General features: G+C 41.1%; 1 protein-coding gene across 6 annotated transcripts in view; it reads right to left on the reverse strand.

The window, feature by feature from the left end:
• The window catches only part of ANKS1B (ankyrin repeat and sterile alpha motif domain containing 1B), a 366454-nt gene that overhangs the window by 200711 nt on the left and 140915 nt on the right, over positions 1 to 24828 (reverse strand). For all 6 annotated transcript variants that reach the window (XM_082240761.1, XM_082240767.1, XM_082240757.1 and 3 more), the window contains 2 exons: positions 10626 to 11194; positions 9163 to 9235 (listed from right to left, as the gene is read on the reverse strand). In XM_082240761.1, coding sequence (XP_082096887.1) covers positions 9163 to 9235; positions 10626 to 11194 — 642 coding nt within the window. The remainder of the gene's footprint in view (positions 1 to 9162; positions 9236 to 10625; positions 11195 to 24828) is intronic.

Genomic DNA, 24828 nt, shown 5'->3' on the forward strand with positions numbered 1-24828 from the left:
ATTAAGGATCGTGAGAAACAGACATTGACCTTGGACAAGAATGTTGACACAGGAAGCCTTAGTGTCTGCTTTGTGCAGGACAAGTGCTTTGTTGGAGCAGCTTCATGCGAAGATGGATTTGATGACTACTGCAATTGATAATTTCGGTCAAACAGTGAACACTGATATAGAACCTGCTCAAGAATTGACCCAGGAATCTGCCCTGACATGGCAAGCCGCGGAGAAGACAAAGGAGAAGGTTGTTGTTGAACCTCAAGTAATACAAGTTGAGAGAGATGTGGCCTTGCAGGAACATAAGCTGTCGTTTCTGATGACTGAATCTGGAGTGAGTCAGACTTGGAGAGACGGAGCCCTGTCGGGACTGGAGATGGCAAGTTGGTCATATCCTCCTATGCAGGGATGTCCTGACTTTTGGGATTTGGTTTTGGGCCAGGATGAGATTGGAGTGGTCGAGGCCCTCAACTTTGGAGGGACATTGAAGTATGCTTAGGAATATTTTTTGGATTTTAGTGCTAACCATGGAGAACGGGCTGACCGGTCGAGAAGTGATAAATACATTCTTAGGTTGTTCTCCCGAGATCTACTCCTCAGAGACAAAGGAAGGAAATTAAGTACAAGACCAGCAGAAGACAAAGTAAAGTGCAGGTACAATTATGAAGAAGATCTGCAGAAGGGACATGGAAAAGAGTTAAGAGCCTCGGACATAAGATCACCAGGTTGATGGACTAGATGGAACAGACAGAAAGGACTGACAGAACCCAAGACCAGGAAGAAGAGACAATGGATGAAGATTGGCAGAAAGTTTAAAAATTCATTTAGAGAAATATAGCAAAATTAATGACTGTTAGGAAAATCTTGGAATGAAACTATTAGGCTTTAGTAGAAATGTTATAAGGAGTTATGTATAAATAAGTTTTTAAGTTCTAAGGTTCTTTTTTATGGTAAGATAAGGCTAAAATAAATTAAGACAACTAAAGGACAGAATACAGTGAAAGATGGAAAGGATTTGCTGAGATAATTAATAATTAGAATACAAAAAAGGGAGGTGTGAGGAGGTTGATGAAACAAGTTAATGAAGATAAGGATATGGGAATATTGGATTTGTTTTTAAATTTATTCTTTTGCTCTTGTTTTTGACTTTAGTGTATTGTATGTTTTGTACTTTTTATTCTCTTATTATTGATTTCTATTGTTTAATCTCCTTTTTCTTGCTTTTTCTTTTTCTTTTTTTTATGTAACTTTAAATTCCCAATAAATATCATTTAAAAAAAATAGGGTGGTATCTGCAACACAAGGATAATTATTTTTTTACAAGCTGGAAAAGGGATTTTGCATACTGAGAATTACATTTCCTCCTATCACTAGGCAATACTCCACAAGTTGGCTTGAATCAACTCTTTTGCTTATTATACCACACAAGATTTTTCTCGGGCTTTGATGATCTAAAGACTGCCATGTTTTGCTGTGCATCTGCTTTCTGCTTAATCAGGAAGCTGGGTGTTTTGCTTAAGACCTGAAAAAGAGCTGAATAATAGAAAGATTTGATGTTTTCAAAAACTAGGCCATTGATTCTTCATCCCAGAATTCTACACGTAATCTGATACCTGCAAATACAAGAGATTACTTGAGTTTGCAATCTCCTTCTTCAGATGTAACGTAAATACGGTATTTACTTGAATCTAATGCTCATATTTTTTGGCCAAATTACATTACAAAAATTAAGGTGTGCATTGGATTCAATTGCGCATTAGACTCAAGTATATACAGTACAAATCCAGTCTTCCTCTCCCAGTCCTTTTTAAAAACTCCCCCATCCCCAATCTCCTGCCATGTGCAACTTGTTGCCTGATTTAGAATTCTGTAGAATTATTTAAGCATTCTTTTGTGACATTTTGGTTGGTCCTAATAAAGATATTCCCCAACTGTGAATTAATGGTGATGAAGTAGTCCATAGGACCATGTTTGCCCACTTGCTGCCAGGCCAGACTGACAACTATTTGAAATCATGTTGGAGTAGGGGACTGCATGTAGACACAATCTGTGTGTTCAGTCCCCCCTCCCCCATATTTGAAAAGGATTACATAGACATCAGGTTTATATCAGTTAGACTCTTGTACACAAACTTCTAATCAAATGTGACAGCCAATTCACGTACATTAGGCAAGATTAGGAAAACATGCCAGGGAGGAGAATGTGAGCAATCCTGAACCCCCACTACATATAAAAATAAAATGGTGCTTCTGTTCAGGATTCCAACCATCAACACTCTTTCTCTCCCTCTTGTGCATGGATGGGACCTTTTTAAAAAAAAAATAAAAATATTTATATAGTGCTACACCATAAAAAACCCAAAGCCATTTAGCGCAGAAAAAACCCTAAAACCATACAATAAAAACTATATTTAAAAAGTTAAAAACAGACCTCAATTAACCATAGTGGAAAGATGCTTTATCAATTGCCTGCATATAGACCTGGTGAAATAAAAAAGTTTTCAGCAGGCATTTAAAAGTTGGCACAGAAGGTGCCTGCTAAATCTCCGTTGGCAGTAAGGAGTTGCCCTGTGTGTCCTGGAAATTTGTGTATTATTGGCAGGTTAAACCTAGCACATATGTTTGTGTAATACTGGCAGTGGAGAAAAACATGTTCAATTGTTTCTATGTGCTCAGTTTCTTTTTGTTGTGAGTCGAGGACCTGCCACCCACTTAGATATAAATAAGACACAAGGACACAAGTATTTTAGGTTAATGGGCTAAAGAAGGCCACAACTTTATTGGTTACAGCATGTGAGTGGTATTGGCTTAGGCACTGGATCAAACAATCTATACATGACTCCACCCTGCACAGCGGGGAGTCATTTGAGGCTTAACAACCAGTGGGAGGAGCTTGTTGATGCAAATACAACTGGAAGCTTCCCCTGATGTCAACGGGGGTCATGCCATGGCCCTAGCCATCAGCAGGGCATTGGACAGGATCCACGACCGCCGGATTCCTTTAACGGAATACCCAACAAGGGGAGGGGTAGGTGATGGCCACAACCTGCCCTCCAACACACCACACATATTCCAATGAATTCCGACGAATTCAGGAAGCAGAATGAGGGCACGGCACTGCCGCGGCCATTCAAATGTGGCTAAACCCCGCCCCCAAGCCAGCCGGAATAACTGACGCAGGGGGCCGTATACACCCCCCTGCCAATGTGGGAACTGGCTCCCGCTCACGACTCCTCCCCTCTGGCTGAAGGAGAGGCTTTGTCAAAAGAGCCTCACCAACTGGAAGAATGACCAATAACACTCCTGCAGATGATCTCAGTGATCAAGCTAAGATATAAGGGTTCAGATGATCCCTGATGAACCCTGGACCTAAGTTGTTCAGGGCTTTGTAAAGTAAAACAAGAAACTTGAAGGATCTTGTAAAACTTGAAACTTGAAACAAGAAACTTGTAAGGATCCACACTTGGACAATAAGCTCACCATTAGGATACCATGAAATAATAATCAAGTAATCTTATAACCAAAATAAATTTAGTCAGTGTGTAAAGCATCATAAATTAGTCCTAGCTCTCTTTGTGCTTGTATCCTCTCACCTGCCTCTCCTCCCTCCAAAGACAGTGTTTCTTTCAGCTACAAGAAGACTCTTCCAGTCTACAGACTCCCAGCAACTTGTCAGAGTCCCTGAGCTTAAGGCCCCCGTCATCAGTCTACTTCACACAATCAACTTACCAGATTTGGTTCTTTTCCAAGTCAGCCCCCAAGGAATGTTGGAAATCTAATTCAATTGTAGTTTCTCTTCAACATTTATTGCAGTAGTCTGGCATTCCTTTCTCTCTAATGTCATCACTAAACGTTCAGTCAGAATCTAGTACTAATAGAAAGTCTACCCTAAATCCTCTGCAGTTCACTAGGCTATAGTACTGAGAGGACAATCAGAAAAGAGATGTATTACTACTTTTTTTGTTTTCTTGCTTGGACCTTGCTGACTTATTATATGCTAATGCTTTTCTGGTCTGAACAAGGATAGTGTTGTGAGTTTGTGAGTAGGGGGAATAGGGTGTATGCCAAGACCCTTCTAATGCCTAGGCCCCCTTCTAATTCTTGGAACAGCCAGGCTAGTTTCCTGCTAAAGTGATAGCCTAGGTGATGAACAAAGAGAAGGGGCTTTGTGTGAAATGGCAAATGGGTGGGGCCTCTCCTCCAACTCACAGACAGAAGGGCAAATCCAAAGCTGAGAATAGAGTGTGGAGTGATGTAAGCTAGAAGAAAAACAGCAAACTGGCAACTGAGAGAGACAGAGTGATGTTTGATTTCTGTTTGAATCCAAGGCTGAGGCTATGGGGGAAGCAAGACCCTCTTGGGTTGTTAATGCTGTGAACCACTGCACTGTAGGCTCAGGATGTAAATACCTGGAAATAATCATTATGTCATGAAGACACTGCAGTCTCCACTGTTCCTCACTCCAAAGGAAACATGAACCCCTGGAATCTCACATGGCTCAGAGACTGGGGTGGTGTGCAACAAGGCCAACAGTTCCAAACTTATCTGTGCACATTTACATTATTGCTTAGATACAGCCTCTAGGAAATAATCTCACTTCAGATTTTCTGTGCTTCAAAAGATTTCTATTTAAGGCCTAAGGATGAGAAATCTGCAATGATATTTCCGAGAAGCAGATGAACAATTAATTTCCCCTTCTCAATGTGTAACACAGCACACAGACTTTCCAGTACTGCAAAGAGGATTCAGAATCATCACTTTAGAGCAGAGCTTTCCAAACTTTTCATGTTGGTGACACACTTTTTAGACATGCATCATTTCGCAAAACAGTACAGTAATTCAGTTTTACATAATTTCGCAACACAGTAATTCAGTTTTACATAATTTTGTGACACAGTAATTCAGTTTTACTAGCAAACTGGAGGTTAAACTAATCCCTTTCCACCCCTGGAAGGAGTGTGGGGAGCATTCATGCGACACACCTACACACTGCAGCCGATACACTAGCATGCCGTGACACACAGTTTGGAAGGCTCTGCTTTAGAGTCTAGACCATCAACCCTCATGGGTGCTAATACAGTGGTACCTCGGGATGCAAACAGGATCCGTTCCGGAGCCCCGTTCGCATCCCGAACGGAACGCAAGATGCGATGACGTGTCTGCGCCTGCGTGGATTGTGTTTCGCCACTTCTGTGCATGCGTGTGACGTCATTTTGAGCGTCTGCGCATGCGCGAGCGGTGAAACCCGGAATTAATGCGCTCCATTACTTCCGGGTTGCCACAGAGCGCAACTCGAACGCGTTCAATCTGAAGCACATTCAACTCGAGGTATGACTGTATATCAAGTTCACCACTAAAACACATTTATCCATCAACCTTTGAAAATCCTGAAAGGAGGATAAGAGTTCCCAGGCCACACTCCCTTTCCTGGCCAAACCCCTCAACTGCCCTGCTTCTCACCCTCCCTGAGTGTTTTGCCTGACTGGAATGTGGCGTTGAACTCTGATAATGCCTCTTGCCTGCTTATCTGGCACACACAGTGGGTGTGTAGAAACTCGCCTACAGTGCAAAGGTAAAAAATGTGCTTCTTACTCTACCCACTTTTACATCTAGCCCCACCCACCACTGGCATGTGGCTCCCCAAAAGTTGCCCAGAATAGAATGCAGTCCTTGGATTACAACCTGTATCATATTTGAGTGCAGTTTTATTTTGAGAATAAAGCTATAAAGCTATTTTAAGTATTCTAAATAAATAATTGCATAATGCCATCAAACCAAGATGTTAAGATTTGCTTTCTTAAACAAAATCGCAAAGGTTTCCTGGTCCTAAATATTTTGAATAGCTTATATACATGAAAAAAACAGTTTAAAAGAGCTGAATACTTGCAATATTTTTGTCTTTATTTTCTAATATCTCCCTGCTACTTTCTCTAGCATTCCTTGGCACAGAACACACATTGCTCCTATTCTTTGTTTACAGTTCAGATTATAATAAGAGATGAATAGGTTTATGCCTGAGCAATTTATTAAGTATAGAAAATCTTGTTACAATGCAGAAAAAGGATTGTGTGGTGAAGGCTACGATACTATTTATGCACACTTGCCTGACAGCAAACTCCACTGAACAAAACTGGACTCACTTTCAGGTAAACATACATAGAATCAGGCTGTAGGTGTCCTCAATAACTACTGACTGAGTGGTCATTTATTCTCAAGCTCAGCCCACACAATTTTAATAACCACATTTGTTAATGGCTGTCATTAAGAAAGACAATGTTTAATGGTGATATAAATAAAGTATCTGCAACTCTCAGAGTCTTGAATCACTCTGGCAGAAATCTGGAGATTGTATTCTTTACCACCCATAGCCACTAGTAACATGCATCACATGCATTCATATTAAAATACAGTCAATATCAAAGCCAGTGTCACATATTAGACTAATAAAGATAACTTCTCATTGAAGAGTACATGTATGAGACTACTGTAGCTAGTGAAGATCAGCAGACAGCAGTTAGGTTGGCTGAAATCCACTGATTTTAATGGTTCTGTGTATGACTAACCCTGTATATCAACCTATATTCTCCTAAATATATAAGAAAAAATTGTGGGGAAATGGTTTATATCAAAATGCCTACACGTTTCCAATTAAAATTCTGTTCTAATTAAATACTTATATTTTATCTCATTTCTGCCCTTATAGAGGGAGGATATTAACAGCTTTGAAGGAAAATAAGCTTGCCAAAGTTACAACCATATGGTAACAAATACAGAGAATGGCCAATATAGCAGTGCTTCTTCCTTTAAAAACATTAAGGGTTTTTTGGACTCTATGCTATTCTTTTCTCTCTTATTTTCATCCAGGAAGAGATGAAACTTTGACTGCTACACCAAGATTACAGGTAGTAACTACACTCTCAACTATACTGAGGAGCTACTAACATATACCTCTTGAAACCAATATCACAGAATGTAGGAAAAAGGGAGTTTAAACAACTCACAGTAAAGGCTAAATACATACGTACTTACACTAGTTTCTTCTTTCTCAACCATCAACTTTATGAGTGCTCTATTACTGAACATACAAAAGACAATTGGTGCAGTTTGACAGTATTTAGAAAAATACATTTACTGTTTCCTGTTCTAAAATGTGTATTCTGATTTCAAGAGATATCAGTTTGAGTGGGAAAACATGGCCGTGCCATATACCTTTACAGTAAAAAAATCGAGCAATCTGCTACTGAGCAATCTATTGTTGCTCAAACTAACTGCTTTCTTTCCAAGAACATTCAAGAATATCATAGCAGTCTGTGGTATAAGCTTTTGTGGACTAGAACTCACTTGCAGATATACAAAAAGTTATCTTCGGTTAGTGTGTTTGGAGACAGAAAAAATGTAAGCAGTGTGACCAAAAAGCTATGAAATATAAAGGATGACACTAGGTCTATGAGATTTCTATGGAGAACCTGAAAATATCTGAGGCAAGGATGGCCCATCTCCATATGTGCCAGTGGCGTAGGAAGGTGCGGTGGGTGCGGTCCGACACAGGTGTCATCACTGAGGGGGGGTGACAAAATGGCTATGGGCTATATAAGTCTGTGGCATTTGAAACTGTCAGGTTAATTCAGAGAAGCAATTAACCCAAAATGAATGCCTAACAGAACAACAAACTATATTGCTGGAATCAACCAAGAACAAAGGCATAGCTAGGGGATAGGGGCGGGACACTGGGTGCCACACCACGGGGCCCAGCACTCACTGCAGGGCCTGCAGCATGCCCGAGCCACACATCTCTCTTGGAAGTGGCATGGTAGCTCGGGCACCTGCAGGCTCCACGCTGCCCAGAACGGCAGTGTGTGGCTTACATCCACCTGCCACCTCTCCCTCAGCCACCCTACAGCTGGGGGGTGTGTGTGATGAGGCTCGGTGCGGCACGCCCTGCCCCAACTTGCCCCGCCCCCGAGCCAAGGGTGCATGTGATGCTCCAGGCGCCTGAGCGGCTAGCTACGCCGCTGATATGTGCCTGTCCATAATTTTAGATCCTCAGCAGAGAAGTATAGTAAGTGATTACAGGGAGACCCTTTTCAGTGAGAGAGTCCCTGCTTTGGACTGCCACCCCCAAAGGAGGTTGCATGGCAGCCATTCTCATAGTGTTTTGCCTTCAGATTGCATTTAAAAAATTTCTAAGGTATGCAGCTCCTTGGCCCTGCAAACTGAGCATGGACGTCTGCATAGGGGAATTCTAGACAGACAGGCCTGGAATCCATGTGTGTAGGCTTTACATCTGCAGAGGTACACACTTATCACATGGATAGCAGAGCAATACCGGCATGTAATGATGAGGGCTGGTTAGCAATCTGGCCCCAGTGTCCCTTTGTAACCAGAGCACCTAATGCGAATGCTGGTGTTTAAAAATAAGCAACTGGAAACACATGACACAGGAAAATAACAAGCATTTAAGTCATGTCTGAACCACAGCTTTAGTTTGCCGCACTGGCAGATATGACCACTAGCATGGTCAGTATTTTTTTCTTTACAAAAGTTAAAAAAGAAAAAGAAAATAAACACCAGTTATATTACCCATCCATATCTCATCAGCAAATTCAATCCATACTCAAATCAGTTAATTCTCTACCAACATTTCCTGCCACAATTTCTCCTGTTCATCTCCTCTGTGTTTCACTTACTCAAACCATTCTAGTCAATCATAGTTTATATCAATCACACTGATCTTTTTCAGTAGTCAACAGGAAAACATTTCTGGCTTAGATATAGCTCTCTTTTGTTACAATTCTTGACAATGACACTTGCTTTTCCTAGCACAGAAATAGATGATCAATGTGACATTGCTAATAGTATCCTATTGACATATCTGTCCACAAATGAATTAAAAATGATAAAGAGAGGCACTGAATTTAAGCATATGCTTTGAACATCATGGTTATTCAAAGTCAAATAGCAGGATGGGTTGTTTATTTTTAGTACTGATTAAAGGGTGAAAAGTGCCCCCAAACTGCTGTACTGCATCAAAAATGCTGAATGCAATTTAACCCTGGCTAGTGCTACTAAACTATGATACAATCACAACACATGGCTATATTTTACCATTTTCCTAGCTATCACAGTAGTGATTAAGGTAATCATATTAAAAGAAAAAGTATTTATTTCTTACTTGCAATACCATCATTAATCACTTCTAGTCCAGTAGTAATACCAGCATCTATGGAACTCATTATTTTATCAATCTGAAAGAAAAAAAGGGGGGAGCATTAAATGCTATGATTATGCATCATGATACATTTACAAGTATAGAAACAAAAATTGCTTGTATTATTTAAGGGGCAATAATAGACTTGATAACAGTACACAATAACATGTGATTGGCCCCTCTCCAATCTCAGTAGCTTCAAAAATTATCAGAGCAGCTCAGTCTATGCAGTTCCAACAGCACGGGGGCCACCCTACTAAATGTCGGGTGAAGGTCACCTAACTCAGTATCTTAAAATGTTTGGTATCATAGCACATAGCAAAAAAGAGAAATGGAGCTACGGTTTTTTAAAAAATTGAAAACCTAAGGTTTGGTGAGGGACTCTAGTCAAAGACTTTCCATAAAGAATAGATGCAGACATGTCCATATTTCAACAGGACCCATCCCTTTTCATTCAATTACAAAGCATAAGGTATATGGGTTTTTAACACTAAAGGGCTGCTGGTAATTTCTTCAATTAGCTTTGTTCCACATACCCATAGTGCTTGTCAATTTTTCATTATACACTTCTTCTATTGTCCTTGTTATGGGGAGACTGGTTGAATTAACAAGAGATTCCCTTGGGTTTGGAAACTGCAGTTTACAGAACCATTAATTGGTTTGCAACCAAAGGCCACAGATTACATCTAGGTGACTGAATTCTCTGTGGAGATAATAACCTCCATTAAGCTTATGGCACTGCAACAAAAACCTCTGAAATTTGTGCCAGATATCTAACTGCTCTAGGGCTACCACAATGTATATTCCCTGGGAATTTTTTTCATTAGATATAGTACTTTTTTGTTTTCATCAAAAAACCAAGCACACTTTTGATCATGTGCAAAGGATTGTATATATGCAGCACAGCTATCAATTTTTCTACCAATTTTTTAAAAAAACACTTACAACTCAAGGTTCACCAATTGATTTAGAATGTGTGTGTGTTTTATAATCTCCAAATGTTCAACAGGTCTTCTCAAGTGACCTGGAGGGCTACAAATTGGAAAAAAAGAAAAGAAACACACATACAAATACCAAAAGTTCCACTGTGCTCAGAGATCTTACAGTGCACAGGAACATGTCTGCCTTATAATAGGGCAGATTATTTGTCCATCTCAATGAGTATTACCTAATCCAGCCTTCCCCAGCCTCATGCCTTCCAGGTGTTTTGGACTACAGCTCCCTTCAGCCCCAACCATCACAGCTTTGGAGTTATATTATTTATTTATCCTACATTTTAGACATATTTTTTGCACTCAAGGGCCTCAATGCTATTGACATTAATCTCTCTGAATTTTGATTCAGGGCTCTCCATCACATTCTCCTTATCTTTCATGTATGTATGTATGTATGTATGTATGTATGGTATAAAAACATCAGAGGCTTACTTCTTCCCATTCTGAAGTAAAGGATGGTGTTCTTTCAGAATTTCTTCTAGAGCTTTCCGGATCTACTGTAGATTCATTCCAATTTCTTCTTGCTTTTTGCTCATTAGATGGGTAGGAAATCAGATTAGAGTCTGATTTTGAAACATATTTGGATAAATGCATGTCAAGGAGAGTCTTTGGCAAAGATCGTATCCTCCCAAGTGTGCAAGCACGTTCCACAAACCCTGCAGCGTTAACAACCCACTGATCCCCAGTTCTTGTGATGCCAGCAAGTGTGTTAGTTTCTCCTAGATTACTTTTAGAAGGAAATATAGTTCTGCTTAAAATGGGTGGTTTTTTCTTTTTAACTGAAATATCAGTGCTGTTTTCTTGTTGCAGCTGTGCTGAATTCAAAATACTTTGGATTGAATTTTTGTGGTAGAATTCATCAGCTGGACTCCCTGTTCTATATAGCTGAAGTGGGTTTTCAGGTGGGTCACAAGCAGGTGATGATCCATGAAGTAGGCCAGCAAACTGTTCAGCAGAGTGTGCTTCAAGTTGCTCACTTTCAATGGAGGTTTGTTGAGTTCCTGTAATATAAAATGTTTATTTCAATTATTATTTTTATCAAATATTCTTCAAAATGAAAACAAACCTCTCCTTCAACAAAATAGTAATTTTAGCATGATGCTTATTGTGTACATTTAAAAATACCTGATGCCACTTGCCAAAGAAAAATGTACTTGCATATTGTTTCCTTGACTATACTGACTAGGACTAATTGTAAATAAACCTTGGCACAATAGAAGAGAAGGGGGAGGGGAAATATTTATTTACTTGCTTTGCTACATTTCTACAGGCACTGACTTAGTTACCTTTCTTTAGAAGCTCATGATGTGTTTTTAGCTTTATTTTTTAAAAACCTAATGAAGAGGACACAAAACAAAGTCTTATAACACTTTGAAGACTTTGAACAATTTTATTGTTGCATAATTTTGGGAACTAGAACCCACTTCATCATATGAAGAATTATCAGCCTCATTGGAAGATTTTTAACTATACATATTGGTACAGAGAAAACAAATAGTCAGCAGCTGGACAAACAGGTGGAATCCACACACATATAAAAACCGTTCTGAAAATGTTTTTTTAAAGTGTTTTTGAAAATACATTGAATTTTCCATCAGGCTCACCATCGCCATCTCGTGTCACACTGCACTTAAAACACACTTAAAACATTTTATTTGCAGCTGTATAGCTGAGTTCTGTGTGAGTGTCTGGAGGCGGTTGGAGGATGGATGGCGGCTAACAGATTGAGGTTGAATCCTGACAAGACAGAAGTACTGTTCTTGGGGGACAGAAGGCGGGCAGGTGTGGAGGATTCCCTGGTCCTGAATGGGGTAACTGTGCCCCTGAAGGACCAGGTGCGCAGCCTGGGAGTCATTTTGGACTCACAGCTGTCCATGGAGGCACAGGTCAAATCTGTGTCCAGGGCAGCTGTTTACCAGCTCCATCTGGTACGTAGGCTGAGACCCTATCTGCCTGCGGACTGTCTCGCGAGAGTGGTGCATGCTCTGGTTATCTCCCGCTTGGACTACTGCAATGCACTCTACGTGGGGCTACCTTTGAAGGTGACTCGGAAACTACAACTAATCCAGAATGCGGCAGCTAGACTGGTGACTGGGAGCGGCCGCCGAGACCATATAACACCGGTCTTGAAAGACCTGCATTGGCTCCCAGTACGTTTCCGAGCACAATTCAAAGTGTTGGTGCTGACCTTTAAAGCCCTAAACGGCCTCGGTCCAGTATACCTGAAGGAGCGTCTCCACCCCCATCATTCTGCCCGGACGCTGAGGTCCAGCGCCGAGGGCCTTCTGGCGGTTCCCTCATTGCGAGAAGCAAAGCTACAGGGAACCAGGCAGAGGGCCTTCTCGGTAGTGGCGCCCGCCCTGTGGAACACCCTTCCAGCAGATGTCAAGGCGATAAACAACTACCTGACATTCAGGAGACATCTTAAGGCAGCCCTGTTCAGGGAAGTTTTTAACGTGTGATATTTTATTGTATTTTTGGTTTTTATGGAAGCCGCCCAGAGTGGCTGGGGAGGCCCAGCCAGATGGGCGGGGTATAAATAATAAATTATTATTATTATTATTATTATTATTATAAATACCATGAAATATAGTCCATGAAATACAAGGGGTGAAGTCAGTGACTTTATTTACAATGTCCTCCCTCACTCCACACCAATATATTTTAGTGGATCCTGGTCTACAAATGCTTGTGCCGCAATACATGTGCTAGTCTCTCTGGTGCTACAAAAATCTAACAGATTAACACAGACATCCCTCTGAAATTGGTCCTTGTGGCGGACTTACCCTGCTAACTGCCCCCAATTAAATATAGTGGACCTACCTCACGTTACCAATTTAATGAATGTCTACAATTTACCGCAGGCTACCTGGGTGAGGGCCTTGTGTAAGGGAAACTGTGGTTCAGGGAGTCTCAGGCAGCAGTTAATCAAACAAGGAAAGCTTTATTTACAAAAAAAAAAGGAAGTTGGTGAAACAAAGTTGGGTCAGGAGATGTGTTTTTTCAGGTCGATGTTACTACTTAAACTAAACATAAGGGTGTCACAGGCTTAAGCACAGTAGTGCAGGCATAGCTTCTCTTAAACTCCCTTTGCTCAAAATCAGTTGTTACACTTCAGTTTCTGTTACTGTTTCCTAGGTCCTTAAACTTAGGTCAGGCAGATGCTTCAGGTCAATGCTTTTAACACAGTTTATTACAGTGGTGCCTCGGGTTACAGACGCTTCAGGTTACAGACGCTTCAGGTTACAGAGGCCGCTAACCCAGAAATAGTACCTCGGGTTAAGAACTTTGCTTCAGGATGAGAACAGAAATCATGTGGCGGCAGCAGGAGGCACCATTAGCTAAAGTGGTACCTCAGATTAAGAACAGTTTCAGGTTAAGAACGGACCTTCAGAATGAATTACCAAGGTACCACTGTAGTTTGGTTTACAAGCAAAGGGGCACTTTTCATAAGTTACCCACTTTTTTTTAATAGCAATTCCACTCCTGAGGTATTCTAATCAGTTTAACTGACCCAGGGGATCACCTCACCCCTTGTTACTGGTTTGGGAGACTTCTTTACCCAGAAGTACTCTCCCCTCCTGGCTAGAATAGGTTCTACGTCTCCTGGCTCTACTCAGCCTTCCAGTTAACTCCTGTCTGTATACCTTCCCCAGACACTCAACCTGGTTTTCCAAATCAGAACCCATTCTCCCTCAGACAAACCCTAATCGAATCCCTATCTCCCATCTCAAATTAAGCCTTCTCTCTGTCTCCAGTGCTTTCCCCCCCTAGAAAAATAGGTGTCTGTACTCATCATGAAGTAAATGCCACACTTTTTAACAACAACAAAAGAGGGGCAGGTCTGCGTACCCTTGAGTACCCCCTGAAGAAAAAAAGCACTGTCTGTCCCTATCTAACTCTCTCCCTCAGAAACTGCTCCTTTTATTCTCTCTGCCAGAGTGCCGCTCCACCTACTTCTGGCTCCTATCTTGGTAGCCAATCAGAGAGAGGCTCCAGCACTCTGGTGGAGTTTCTGAGGGACTGCGTCCCCAGACTCTGGTCTGGCTCTGCTGCCCATCACAGTCCCCATAAGGAAAGGTGGCCTAAGAGAAAGAGGATTGCCCAACACAATTCAAAATGCTTCTTATATTAGGTAGGGATGGGAAGCTTCTTGGCTGGACAGGATTTCAATCTTGCTTCCCACATCCCAAAACTTTAGGCAAGAGGTGGGAAACCTTCCCTTCTGGGCAACCTCTGGGGGAATCACATGCCAGTGGAGGCAAAACTGGGCAAGCAGAATTCAAGAGCACATTCCAGCCAGACAAAAAACTCAAGGAGGGTGAAAAGCATGGCCAGTAAAGGACCATGGCACAGGGTGTGGGGTGTGGGCAAGTCCCAAGCAGCAGGTAGAGCAGCTAGGAGGGCTGTACCTGGCCCTCAAGTCTGAAGTGCCCCATCCCTGCTTTGGCAGCGCACCTTACTGGGTTGCCAAACATTTTCTCTGCCTATGGTCTACCAATCTGCTTTCACCCCAAGCACAGATATGTCAAAGAAATGAACACACAACCTCTCAGACATATAGAAGGGCCAGCAGGCAAAAGAATAGCTGCCACAGGATTAGTTGCTGTTATTCTATTGATTTGATATTTATTCTAGATGCATTTCCCAGAATAAAGATGTGCAGTTTGTATTTATGTAGAAAATTTGAAACCATCTAGCCATACTGGAACTTTGTTATTTGTAAGTATCTAAAAATACAAAGCTGTTTTAGCTTAAGGGTTTTGGTTTTTTAAATTATACGATAAGAGTTAAAGAACTCTTCTTTTAAATATTCCGTTTTAGTACATCTGATGGCATTTTGAATCAGCTTCACCTTGGTTCTGATTCAGGGTAAACTGTTAATATATTTAAGCACTGAATTTTAATAAACCCCTCAGGGAAGACATGTTTTTCAACAGGGTGGAAGGAGGGGGGTAAGGCCAAGATAATATGGTTTGAGCTCCTGCCCAATTTCATTTCTTTATATAATTCTGTAATGAAAACCCATACACATCATTTCACTTCTAAAGCATTTCTAATATTATTGCTGTTTTCAGACCCTGTCTACTAACTGACTCTCTTCCTCTTTGGAGTTATAGCAGTGAAGAAGTTTCTGATTGTGAATACATATTCCACATTCTCTCTCTCTCTCTCTCTCTCTCTCTCTCTCTGTGTGTGTGTGTGTGTGTTCAATGAAACATTCTAACAGTCAAAAAGCAACCACTTTGGTTTTGCTTTTTCCTCATATCCCTGAATTACTCTTTTGCAAATATCACATATGAAAACAAAATGGTTTACAACACAGTAAATTGCAAATCAAGGCTAATTTATATGCTGAAACAGTCCTACCCTTCCCATGGATGTGCCCACATTTCCCCCTCAAGCATATGTTTCTTTTGCATTCAGTTTTTCCACAGTGCACACGCTGCATCAGTCTAAAACCCCTACTTCCAGTTATGATCCATACATGGCAGAATTGAACAATATACTAAAAATAATAAAATTGCAATTTTTGTAATTGTCAATGGGATGTTAGCTGAATTATTCACACCTATAGAATAAAGATGTGTATTTCAAAACATGAATATATTCATTAGATGAGTAAATGTTTGTAGAAAAAATGCCTTAACATGCAGTGAATCAATTATATCTACCACATTATATCAATAAGCAGCACTGCAGTTGCCATAGCAAGAGATTCTAGTGTGGAATAAAATCTCCTGCTTGAAATGTGTGCCATAGCTATGGTAACAAGCACATTATGACACCTGTGCTACTAAACTATTTAAATTCTTTCTATGCTTCATCCAGAAAGAAATTTTGGTGATACAAATCTGGATCACCTATCTATAAATGTAACATCAGCAATGATTGCTGCATAATCACTGGAATGATTGGCAGCCAATGATGGCAAGAACTGCAGAACATTTTTGCGCACACACCCCTTATGCTTTCTCTGTATATGTTTGCAGAAAATGGAGATGCTTGTTTAAGAATACTGCAAGGCAAATGACAGCTAGTTACTTTGTGTTTTTAAAGCACTGCTATATTAAAATGGCATGAATGAAATCATGCTTTTAAAAATTTTATTTATTATATTTATATCTCACCTTTCCTCTAAGGAGCTGAAGGTATCACAGGTAGTTCTCCCCTTCCTCATTTTATCCTCACAACTGTGGTGTAACTAGCCTCATATAACCACTCTTGAGTTCCTATATTGATAATATAGGAACTTACAACACCTTGTAACTAAGCCAAGTTGCAACACTTTGTAACTAAGCCAAGTCTTACTGTCTGTGCAACCTTTCCTGATGCACATGAACCTAACCTTTAAAGAGTTTGTAAGTAATCCATTTTTAACTTCCCAACCATGTGGTCTTTTTCCTTTGCTAAGGGAAGAGGAAAACTTTGGAATTCACTTGAAAGGGCACATTTTGCTTTGCTGCATATTTTGTAATTCTAAATCTCTGCTGGGGTTCTCTCACTAAAGAGTACTTCCCCCAAACTTGGATCCTGGCATCCAGGCTATCTCCTTTCTAAATATCTATTTTTCATTGCACCACCAATAACAACCCTCTGAGGTAGATTAGGCTGAGAGATCATGACTGGCCCAAGGACATCCACTGCGCTTTATGGCTAAGTGGGGATTTGAACCCTGACACCAATCTGTATCATAACATATGAAAAGTACACAAAAGAGCAGAAAAACATGCCTTATTCCTTCTAACGGTGAACTTGGATAGTAGAGTGCTTGTGAAGCAAAAGAAGACCCAAGAGTACTAAAAATAAGGTAGTTATTTCTACCTGAAAGAGGGGCAGGGAATAAACAAACAACCCTCACCCCCCTAGCAGACTAATATGGAACTGTGAGTATTGACAGTAGTGAGACAAGATGTTCTAGACAGTTAAGATACAAAATATTAGGATGAACTCAGACAAGTGAACCAGAAGAACAAGAAAGGAACATAATGGGTGAAATTCTTTCATCCCTGCCAAATGCCCTTCAGATTTTGCCAGTGGGCTTTGCCTAGTTAAAGTAGGGATGTGCAGGCTTCCACTTCCCAAGTTATATCAAAACTAGTTTTGGGTTTCCTCAATATTTCTCAGAAGTTTGGCTGCAGGCAGAATGCTCAAATTTGCTTCAATTTTTGATTTAGGCAATTTCAATATGCATTATTATCTGTTTGCTGTGTCCAATGGTCTTATTCCATGGATTGGCTTTTGCTGAAGTGGCGCAGTCTATAAAAAAGGATGATCCTATTTGTAGTAGGAACAAGAAAGGCAAAACCACTTTTACCGGTATTTGGTTTTGTACTGCTTACTTTAGTACTGAACTATTTTGTGTAAACCAACAAACAACTATCCATTTTTGTTCAAAAAGAACTACATTAAGCAGTGCTTTGTTGTAGCTCTTAAAATGTATTAGCCTCTTCAGTTATCTTTGTATTGTTTCAGAGTTTCCAACTTTGAAAGAACCCTGAATACTCCATTTATTTCCTGTGTGAAGCAAATATGATTTGCCAGCAAAAGTGAATGGAGTTAATAGAGTAAAATTTGACTGAATTAATTATGATGAATAAATGTTTCAAAAACAATATTGTTAATACTTCAAAAAGCAAATGCTTTGCTTGAAACAAATTGGTAAGCAATTTATCTCTGGCACATAAATACCTGCTTAAACTCCCAGGCTTCTGGCTTTGCCTATTCTGCTACTTACTCACTCTCCCTATTTCCAGCTGCTGCTAAATTAGGAGCTAACAACACAAGCTTAACCATGTCTATGCAGAAGTAAGTCTTACTGGATTCAGTGGTGCTTACTCTCATGTAAGAGGGGTTATGATTGCAGCCTGTGTGTAGTCATACTTTTCAGGGCCCCAAAGTCATCTCCCACCCCACTACTAGTTAAATATCACCCAGGGGATATTTAACTGTGGCGCAGCCGGGGCCCTCCCTCTCTTGTCAACTTTTGCAGGGTGTGGATTCTGTCCAATGCCCAGACATGGACTAGGGCCTAGTGGCATCACAATGGGGGTCGGGGGGATGGTGCGCCCCTGGTGCCATGTCTGGGGGGGGGGGGTTGACAAGAAGGCACCCTGTGGGGACTTGCCCCGCCACCGCAGGGCGAGCAGCTATCGCACCACTGCAGCCGCATGTGAAGAATCCTATGTTCTCAGCTGCAGCCTGTGGCAAACCGCTATGTACAGCGCATGTGTGGCGTTGCATACATGTGCTGTACGTAACGCTGCCACACATGCGCTGTACATAGTGGTTTGCTGCTTGCGCCACTCAAGCGCCGTACGGACAGCGGTGGGATCCCTCCATCACCGCTACAGCTGCATGTAGAGGATCCTCCCTTCATGGCTGCAGCCGCAAGCAGAGGATCCCAGCACTGTCCATACAACACTGGAGCGGCGCCACCAGCAAACTGCTATGTACAGCGCATGTGCGACGGTCGCTACGTAAGCCGCATGCGTCGTACATAGCAATTCCACATGTGCGTCCTACGTAGCGACGCCCCGCCCTGGGTGTCACATCACCTTCGTTCACCCCTGCTAGGGCCATGCCATGTACCTAGCAGGGACCCTTGGGGGTGCCCCTATTTGATGTAAGTCATAGGGCTCCCCCTAATGGTGGTTTACCCTTAGTTGGACTTCCTGCTTCACCCAATGCCTAAGCCAAAGTGCTCACATCTGTAACCAGTGGCCTATTTGTGGCCTATTTGAACCCATAAACCAAAATATTTGTGTACATATGTTTATTACCTACTAGGGAATTAAGGGTCACAGGACTTTGGTACGCAATTCAGTTTTAACCTCCAGTCTCTTGAAATATTTAGTTTAGAAAACCATTTCCCTCCCTCAAGAATATGGCAAACTACTCCAGTGCAACAACAATAGGACTCAGAAGGAAATTACACCTGCTTAAAATTTCTCAAATGCTACTAGCCTCAAAAAAAACTAATCTGATTTTCTTTATATGTGATGAAAATACATTTTGTCTAATAAAAGAGATATAAAAAATTCTTTTTCTTGATTCCTGATCTCCCCACTGCACTTTTTTTGACATTACGAAAAAGGAAAGCAAGAAAGAAGAGCATAATAAGACAAATAGAGAGCAAGTCTTTCAAAAATGGAAATTAATATTTGTCAAATGCCATGTTTTATTTTACTGAGATTTTGGTGCACATTTCTGAATAATCAGAAATAAGTCCATTTCATAACTAACACAACTGACTTTTTTCTATCATCTTTAATAGCTCTATAAATTCACTGTTCAAGCTTCTTTCATGTTAGTACTAAGATGACAGACCGTTGACTGTTTCTTTGTCAGTGGGTACAGTACACTAGGTCATTCGTTTCATTGTACAGTCTATCTGCATTTAATTATGGTTGTATTCAACCTACTCTTCAACAATAGTGACCTTAGTTTGAGCAGTTCATTTAATTTCACCTGCCATAAATACAGTTCCAAATTTCACAGGGATAATTTTGAAAATGAATCATGATAAAATAAGTGTCAGTACAATAGGTCACAGGAAGCATGCTGATACTGATTAAAACTTATGGAAAGGGTTCTTGCTTACCTTTTTTTGCAACAGCAGAAGATATTAAAAAGCTACTGAGAGTTTGCTCTTTTTAATGCAAATTTTGAATCTAGCACATTGCATTATATACATCTTATACATATTTTAATAGCATATGCCAAAGTATGAGGCTGTCTAAAAAAATGCCCAGCAGCCTAAGAATTTCATGACTAGGTCTGCATATGCAACCCAGGCTTGGGCTTCTGTTTCTAGATCAGCAGCTCCCTATGTAGGGTGGCTATTTACACATCACCATAGGAGGATAAAAGATAATTTGCATAACAGCTTGCATATACTAACATATATCCATAAATGCAAATTTAGAAAGACTATAAATAGAAAAATAAATCTCAGCATAATGGGGAAAACTGTGACCAGATGACCTCCTGTCTTGCCCAGTCCACTGCTAATAGGCAACTTCAAGGCTCTTCCTTCTTAGAGTTTGTTATCTTTAAAACTGAACTTGGGTGTGATATAGCCCTTGAAATAGAACAGGAATGAGGAGCCTGTGGCTACTACAGATGCTGCTGGCAGGGACAATGGGAGCTGGAGTTGTATGGCATCCAGAAGGATGTCTTCAAATAGGGGAGAGTATTCTTAAAGTCCCCTTCATGGATCACTGCCTTGCCGTGGCGAAGGGGCTTGAAGAACTCAGAGAAGCTATGAACTACGCCGAGCAGGGCACCCAAGATAGACAGGTCATAGTGGAGAGTTTTGACCAAACGTGATCCACCTGGAGTAGGAATCGGCAAGCCACTCCAGTATCCCTGCCAAGAAAACTCCATGGACAAAGACAACAGGCATATAAAAGTTATGACACTGGAAGATGAGCCCCTCAGGTCGGAAGGTGTCCAACATGCTACTGGGGAAGAGCGGAGGACAAGTACAAGTAGATCCAGAGCTGATGAAGCGGCTGGGCCAAAGCCGAAAGGACGCTCAGTTGTGGATATGCATGGAAGCGAAAGGAAAGTCCAATGCTGTAAAGAAAAATATTGCATAGGAACCTGGAATGTAAGAACCATGAACCTGGGTAAGTTGGATGTGGTCAAAAATGAGATGGCAAGAATAAATATTGACATCCTGGGCATCAGTGAGCTAAAATGGACGGGAATGGGCGAATTCAGTTCGGATGACTACCATATCTACTACTGTGGGCAAGAAACCCGTAAGAGAAATGGAGTGGCCCTCATAGTCAACAAAAGAGTGGCGAAAGCTGTACTGGGATGCAGTCTCAAAAATGATAGAATGATCTCGATACGAATCCAAGGCAGACCTTTTAACATCACAGTAATCCAAGTTTATGCACCAACTACTGGTGCTGAAGAAACTGAAATTGACCAGTTCTATGAAGACTTACAAAACCTTATCGAAGTGACACCAAAGAAGGATGTTCTGCTCATTATAGGGGATTGGAATGCTAAAGTAGGGAATCAAGAGATAAAAGGGACAACTGGCAAGTTTGGCCTTGGAGATCAAAACGAAGCAGGGCAAAGGCTAATAGAGTTCTGTCAAGAGAACAAGCTGGTCATCACAAACACGCTTTTCCAACAACACAAGAGACGACTCTACACATGGACATCCCCAGATGGGCAACATCGAAATCAGATTGATTATATTCTCTGCAGCCAAAGATGGAGAAGCTCTATACAGTCAGCAAAAACAAGACCTGGAGCTGACTGTGGCTCAGATCATCAGCTCCTTATAGCAAAATTCAAGCTTAAACTGAAGAAAGTAGGAAAAACCACTGGACAGGTAAGATACAATCTAAACCAAATCCCTTATGAATACACAGTGGAAGTGAGGAACAGGTTTAAGGATTTAGATTTGCTGGACAGAGTGCCTGAAGAACTATGGATGGAGGCTCGCAACATTATACAGGAGGCAGCAACTAAAACCATCCCAATGAAAAAGAAATGCAAGAAAGCAAAGTGGCTGTCCAACGAGGCCTTACAAATAGCGGAGGAGAGAAGGCAAGCAAAATGCGAGGGAGATAGTGAAAGATACAGGAAATTGAATGCAGATTTCCAAAGAACAGCAAGGAGAGACAAGAAGGCCTTCTTAAACGAGCAATGCAAAGAAATAGAGGAAAGCAACAGAATGGGAAGAACCAGAGATCTGTTCAAGAAAATCGGAAATATGAAAGGAACATTTCGTACAAAGATTACCATAATAAAGGACAAAAGTGGTAAAGATCTAACTGAAGCAGAAGACATCAAGAAGAGGTGGCAAGAATACACAGAGGAATTATACCAGAAAGATATGGATGTCTCGTACACCCCAGGTAGTGTGGTTGCTGACCTTGAGCCAGACATCCTGGAGAGTGAAGTCAAATGGGCCTTAGAAAGCACTGCAAATAACAAGGCCAGTGGAAGTGATGGTATTCCAGCTGAACTGTTTAAAATTTTAAAAGATGATGCTGTTAAGGTGCTACACTCAATATGCCAGCAAGTTTGGAAAACTCAGCAGTGGCCAGAGGATTGGAGAAGATCAGTCTACATTCCAATCCCAAAGAAAGGCAGTGCCAAAGAATGCTCCAACTACCGCACAATTTCACTCATTTCACATGCTAGCAAGGTTATGCTTAAAATTCTACAAGGAAGGCTCAAGCAGTATGTGGACCGAGAACTCCCAGAAGTGCAAGCTGGATTTAGAAGAGGCAGAGGAACCAGAGACCAAATTGCAAACATGCGCTGGATTATGGAGAAAGCCAGAGAGTTCCAGAAAGACATCTACTTCTGCTTCATTGACTATGCAAAAGCCTTTGACTGTGTTGACCACAGCAAACTATGGCAAGTTCTTAAAGAAATGGGAGTGCCTGATCACCTCATCTGTCTCCTGCGAAATCTCTATGTGGGACAAGAAGCTACAGTTAGAACTGGATATGGAACAACTGATTGGTTCCAAATTGGGAAAGGAGTACGGCAAGGCTGTATATTGTCTCCCTGCTTATTTAACTTATATGCAGAATTCATCATGCGAAAGGCTGGGCTGGATGAATCCCAAGCCGGAATTAAGATTGCCGGAAGAAATATCAACAACCTCAGATATGCAGATGACACAACCTTGATGGCAGAAAGTGAAGAGGAATTAAAGAACCTTTTAATGAGGGTGAAAGAGGAGAGCGCAAAATATGGTCTGAAGCTCAACATCAAAAAAACGAAGATCATGGCCACTGGGCCCATCACCTCCTGGCAAATAGATGGGGAAGAAATGGAGGCAGTGAGAGATTTTACTTTCTTGGGCTCCATGATCAGTGCAGATGGTGACAGCAGTCACGAAATTAAAAGACGCCTGCTCCTTGGGAGAAAGGCGATGGCAAACCTAGACAACATCTTAAAAAGCAGAGACATCACCTTGCCAACAAAGGTCCGTATAGTAATAGCCATGGTTTTCCCAGTAGTGATGTATGGAAGTGAGAGCTGGACCATAAAGAAGGCTGATCGCCGAAGAATTGATGCTTTTGAATTATGGTGCTGGAGGAGACTCTTGAGAGTCCCATGGACTGCAAGAAGATCAAACCTCTCCATTCTGAAGGAAATCAGCCCTGAGTGCTCACTGGAAGGACAGATCGTGAAGCTGAGGCTCCAATACTTTGGCCACCTCATGAGAAGAGAGGACTCCCTGGAAAAGACCCTGATGTTGGGAAAGATGGAGGGCACAAGGAGAAGGGGACGACAGAGAATGAGATGGTTGGATGGTGTTCTTGAAGCTACTAGCATGAGTTTGATCAAACTGCGGGAGGCAGTGGAGGACAGAAGTGCCTGGCGTGCTCTGGTCCATGGGGTCACGAAGAGTCGGACACGACTAAACGACTAAACATGAAACAAACACATTCTTAAAGTAGGGCACCCTACTCTCATGTTCCATGACAAACTAGATTGTAAATGGAAGATGACTTTAAAAGGATGTAGCATGGAATTACTGTTTGAAGAAAACAGCTAAAAGTCTCATTGGATGTGCATAAGCCATTTGTATCTCAATGAGTTTGCTAATTAGTGTAATGAGATAGGAGCCCAACTCCTACCACACTGTTCCACATCCTAATGCTTTTTCCTGAGATAATTTATCTAAAAACAAATTTTTCTAAATGTGAACACTCAAGAGAGAGAGAGAGAGAGAGAGAGAGAGAGAGAGAGAGAATGAAGGAGCCCCAAGAATAATATGGAATTAAATTTATTTGAAAATTAGTGGATTGGTTCCATTAACATACTTTTAAGCATCTTTTTTTTTAAGAACTCCCAATCAGGATTATAACAGAGTGTTTATATGGCACAAGCTGCCAAAGCTTGTCTAACCAAACTCCCCACTTTCTTAGTTGCAGCACTAGAAAAACTGGGTAAGGAGAGAGTGGAGGATTCTGTGCTAATCCCAGAAACTAGTAACTTGAACAATATGCAATTAGTTCCTTTTAATTGACAAGAATGAAAATGATGTTCAAGTACCAAGGAAAACATGGAGAACAAATCATTTCATCATTATTACATAATTAAAGTTTTTTCTTTCTTTCCTTCAAACAACTTAAGTCTTCAGAACTTATGTTATTTTACTAACAGATTTTGCATTGAACATGTATGTAACTACTTGGCAAACAATACCTACCCATGAGATTTTTAGACTATATTAAAGCAATTAATAAACTTTAATATCAAGGGCAAAGTCATGCAGTAATTAGGGAAAGAGTTATACAGTGGTACCTCAGGTTAAGTACTTAATTCGTTCCAGAGGTCTGTTCTTAACCTGAAACTGTTCTTAACCTGAAGCACCACTTTAGCTAATGGGGCCTCCTGCTGCCGCCGCGCTGCCGGAACATGGTTTCTGTTCTCATCCTGAAGCAAAGTTCTTAACCCGAGGTACTATTTCTGGGTTAGTGGAGTCTGTAACCTGAAGCGTATGTAACCTGAAGCATATGTAACCCAAGGTACCACTGTACTCAGTGGCAAGGTACACATTTACAAACAGAAGGTCCCAGATTCAGTTTTCACTATCTCAAATTAAAAGGATCTGGGGCAGGGCATTTTTCAGCGGGAACTC

This window comes from Podarcis vaucheri (assembly GCF_965113315.1).
Source record: "Podarcis vaucheri genome assembly, chromosome: 10".
Classification (NCBI taxonomy): Eukaryota; Metazoa; Chordata; class Lepidosauria; order Squamata; family Lacertidae; genus Podarcis; species Podarcis vaucheri.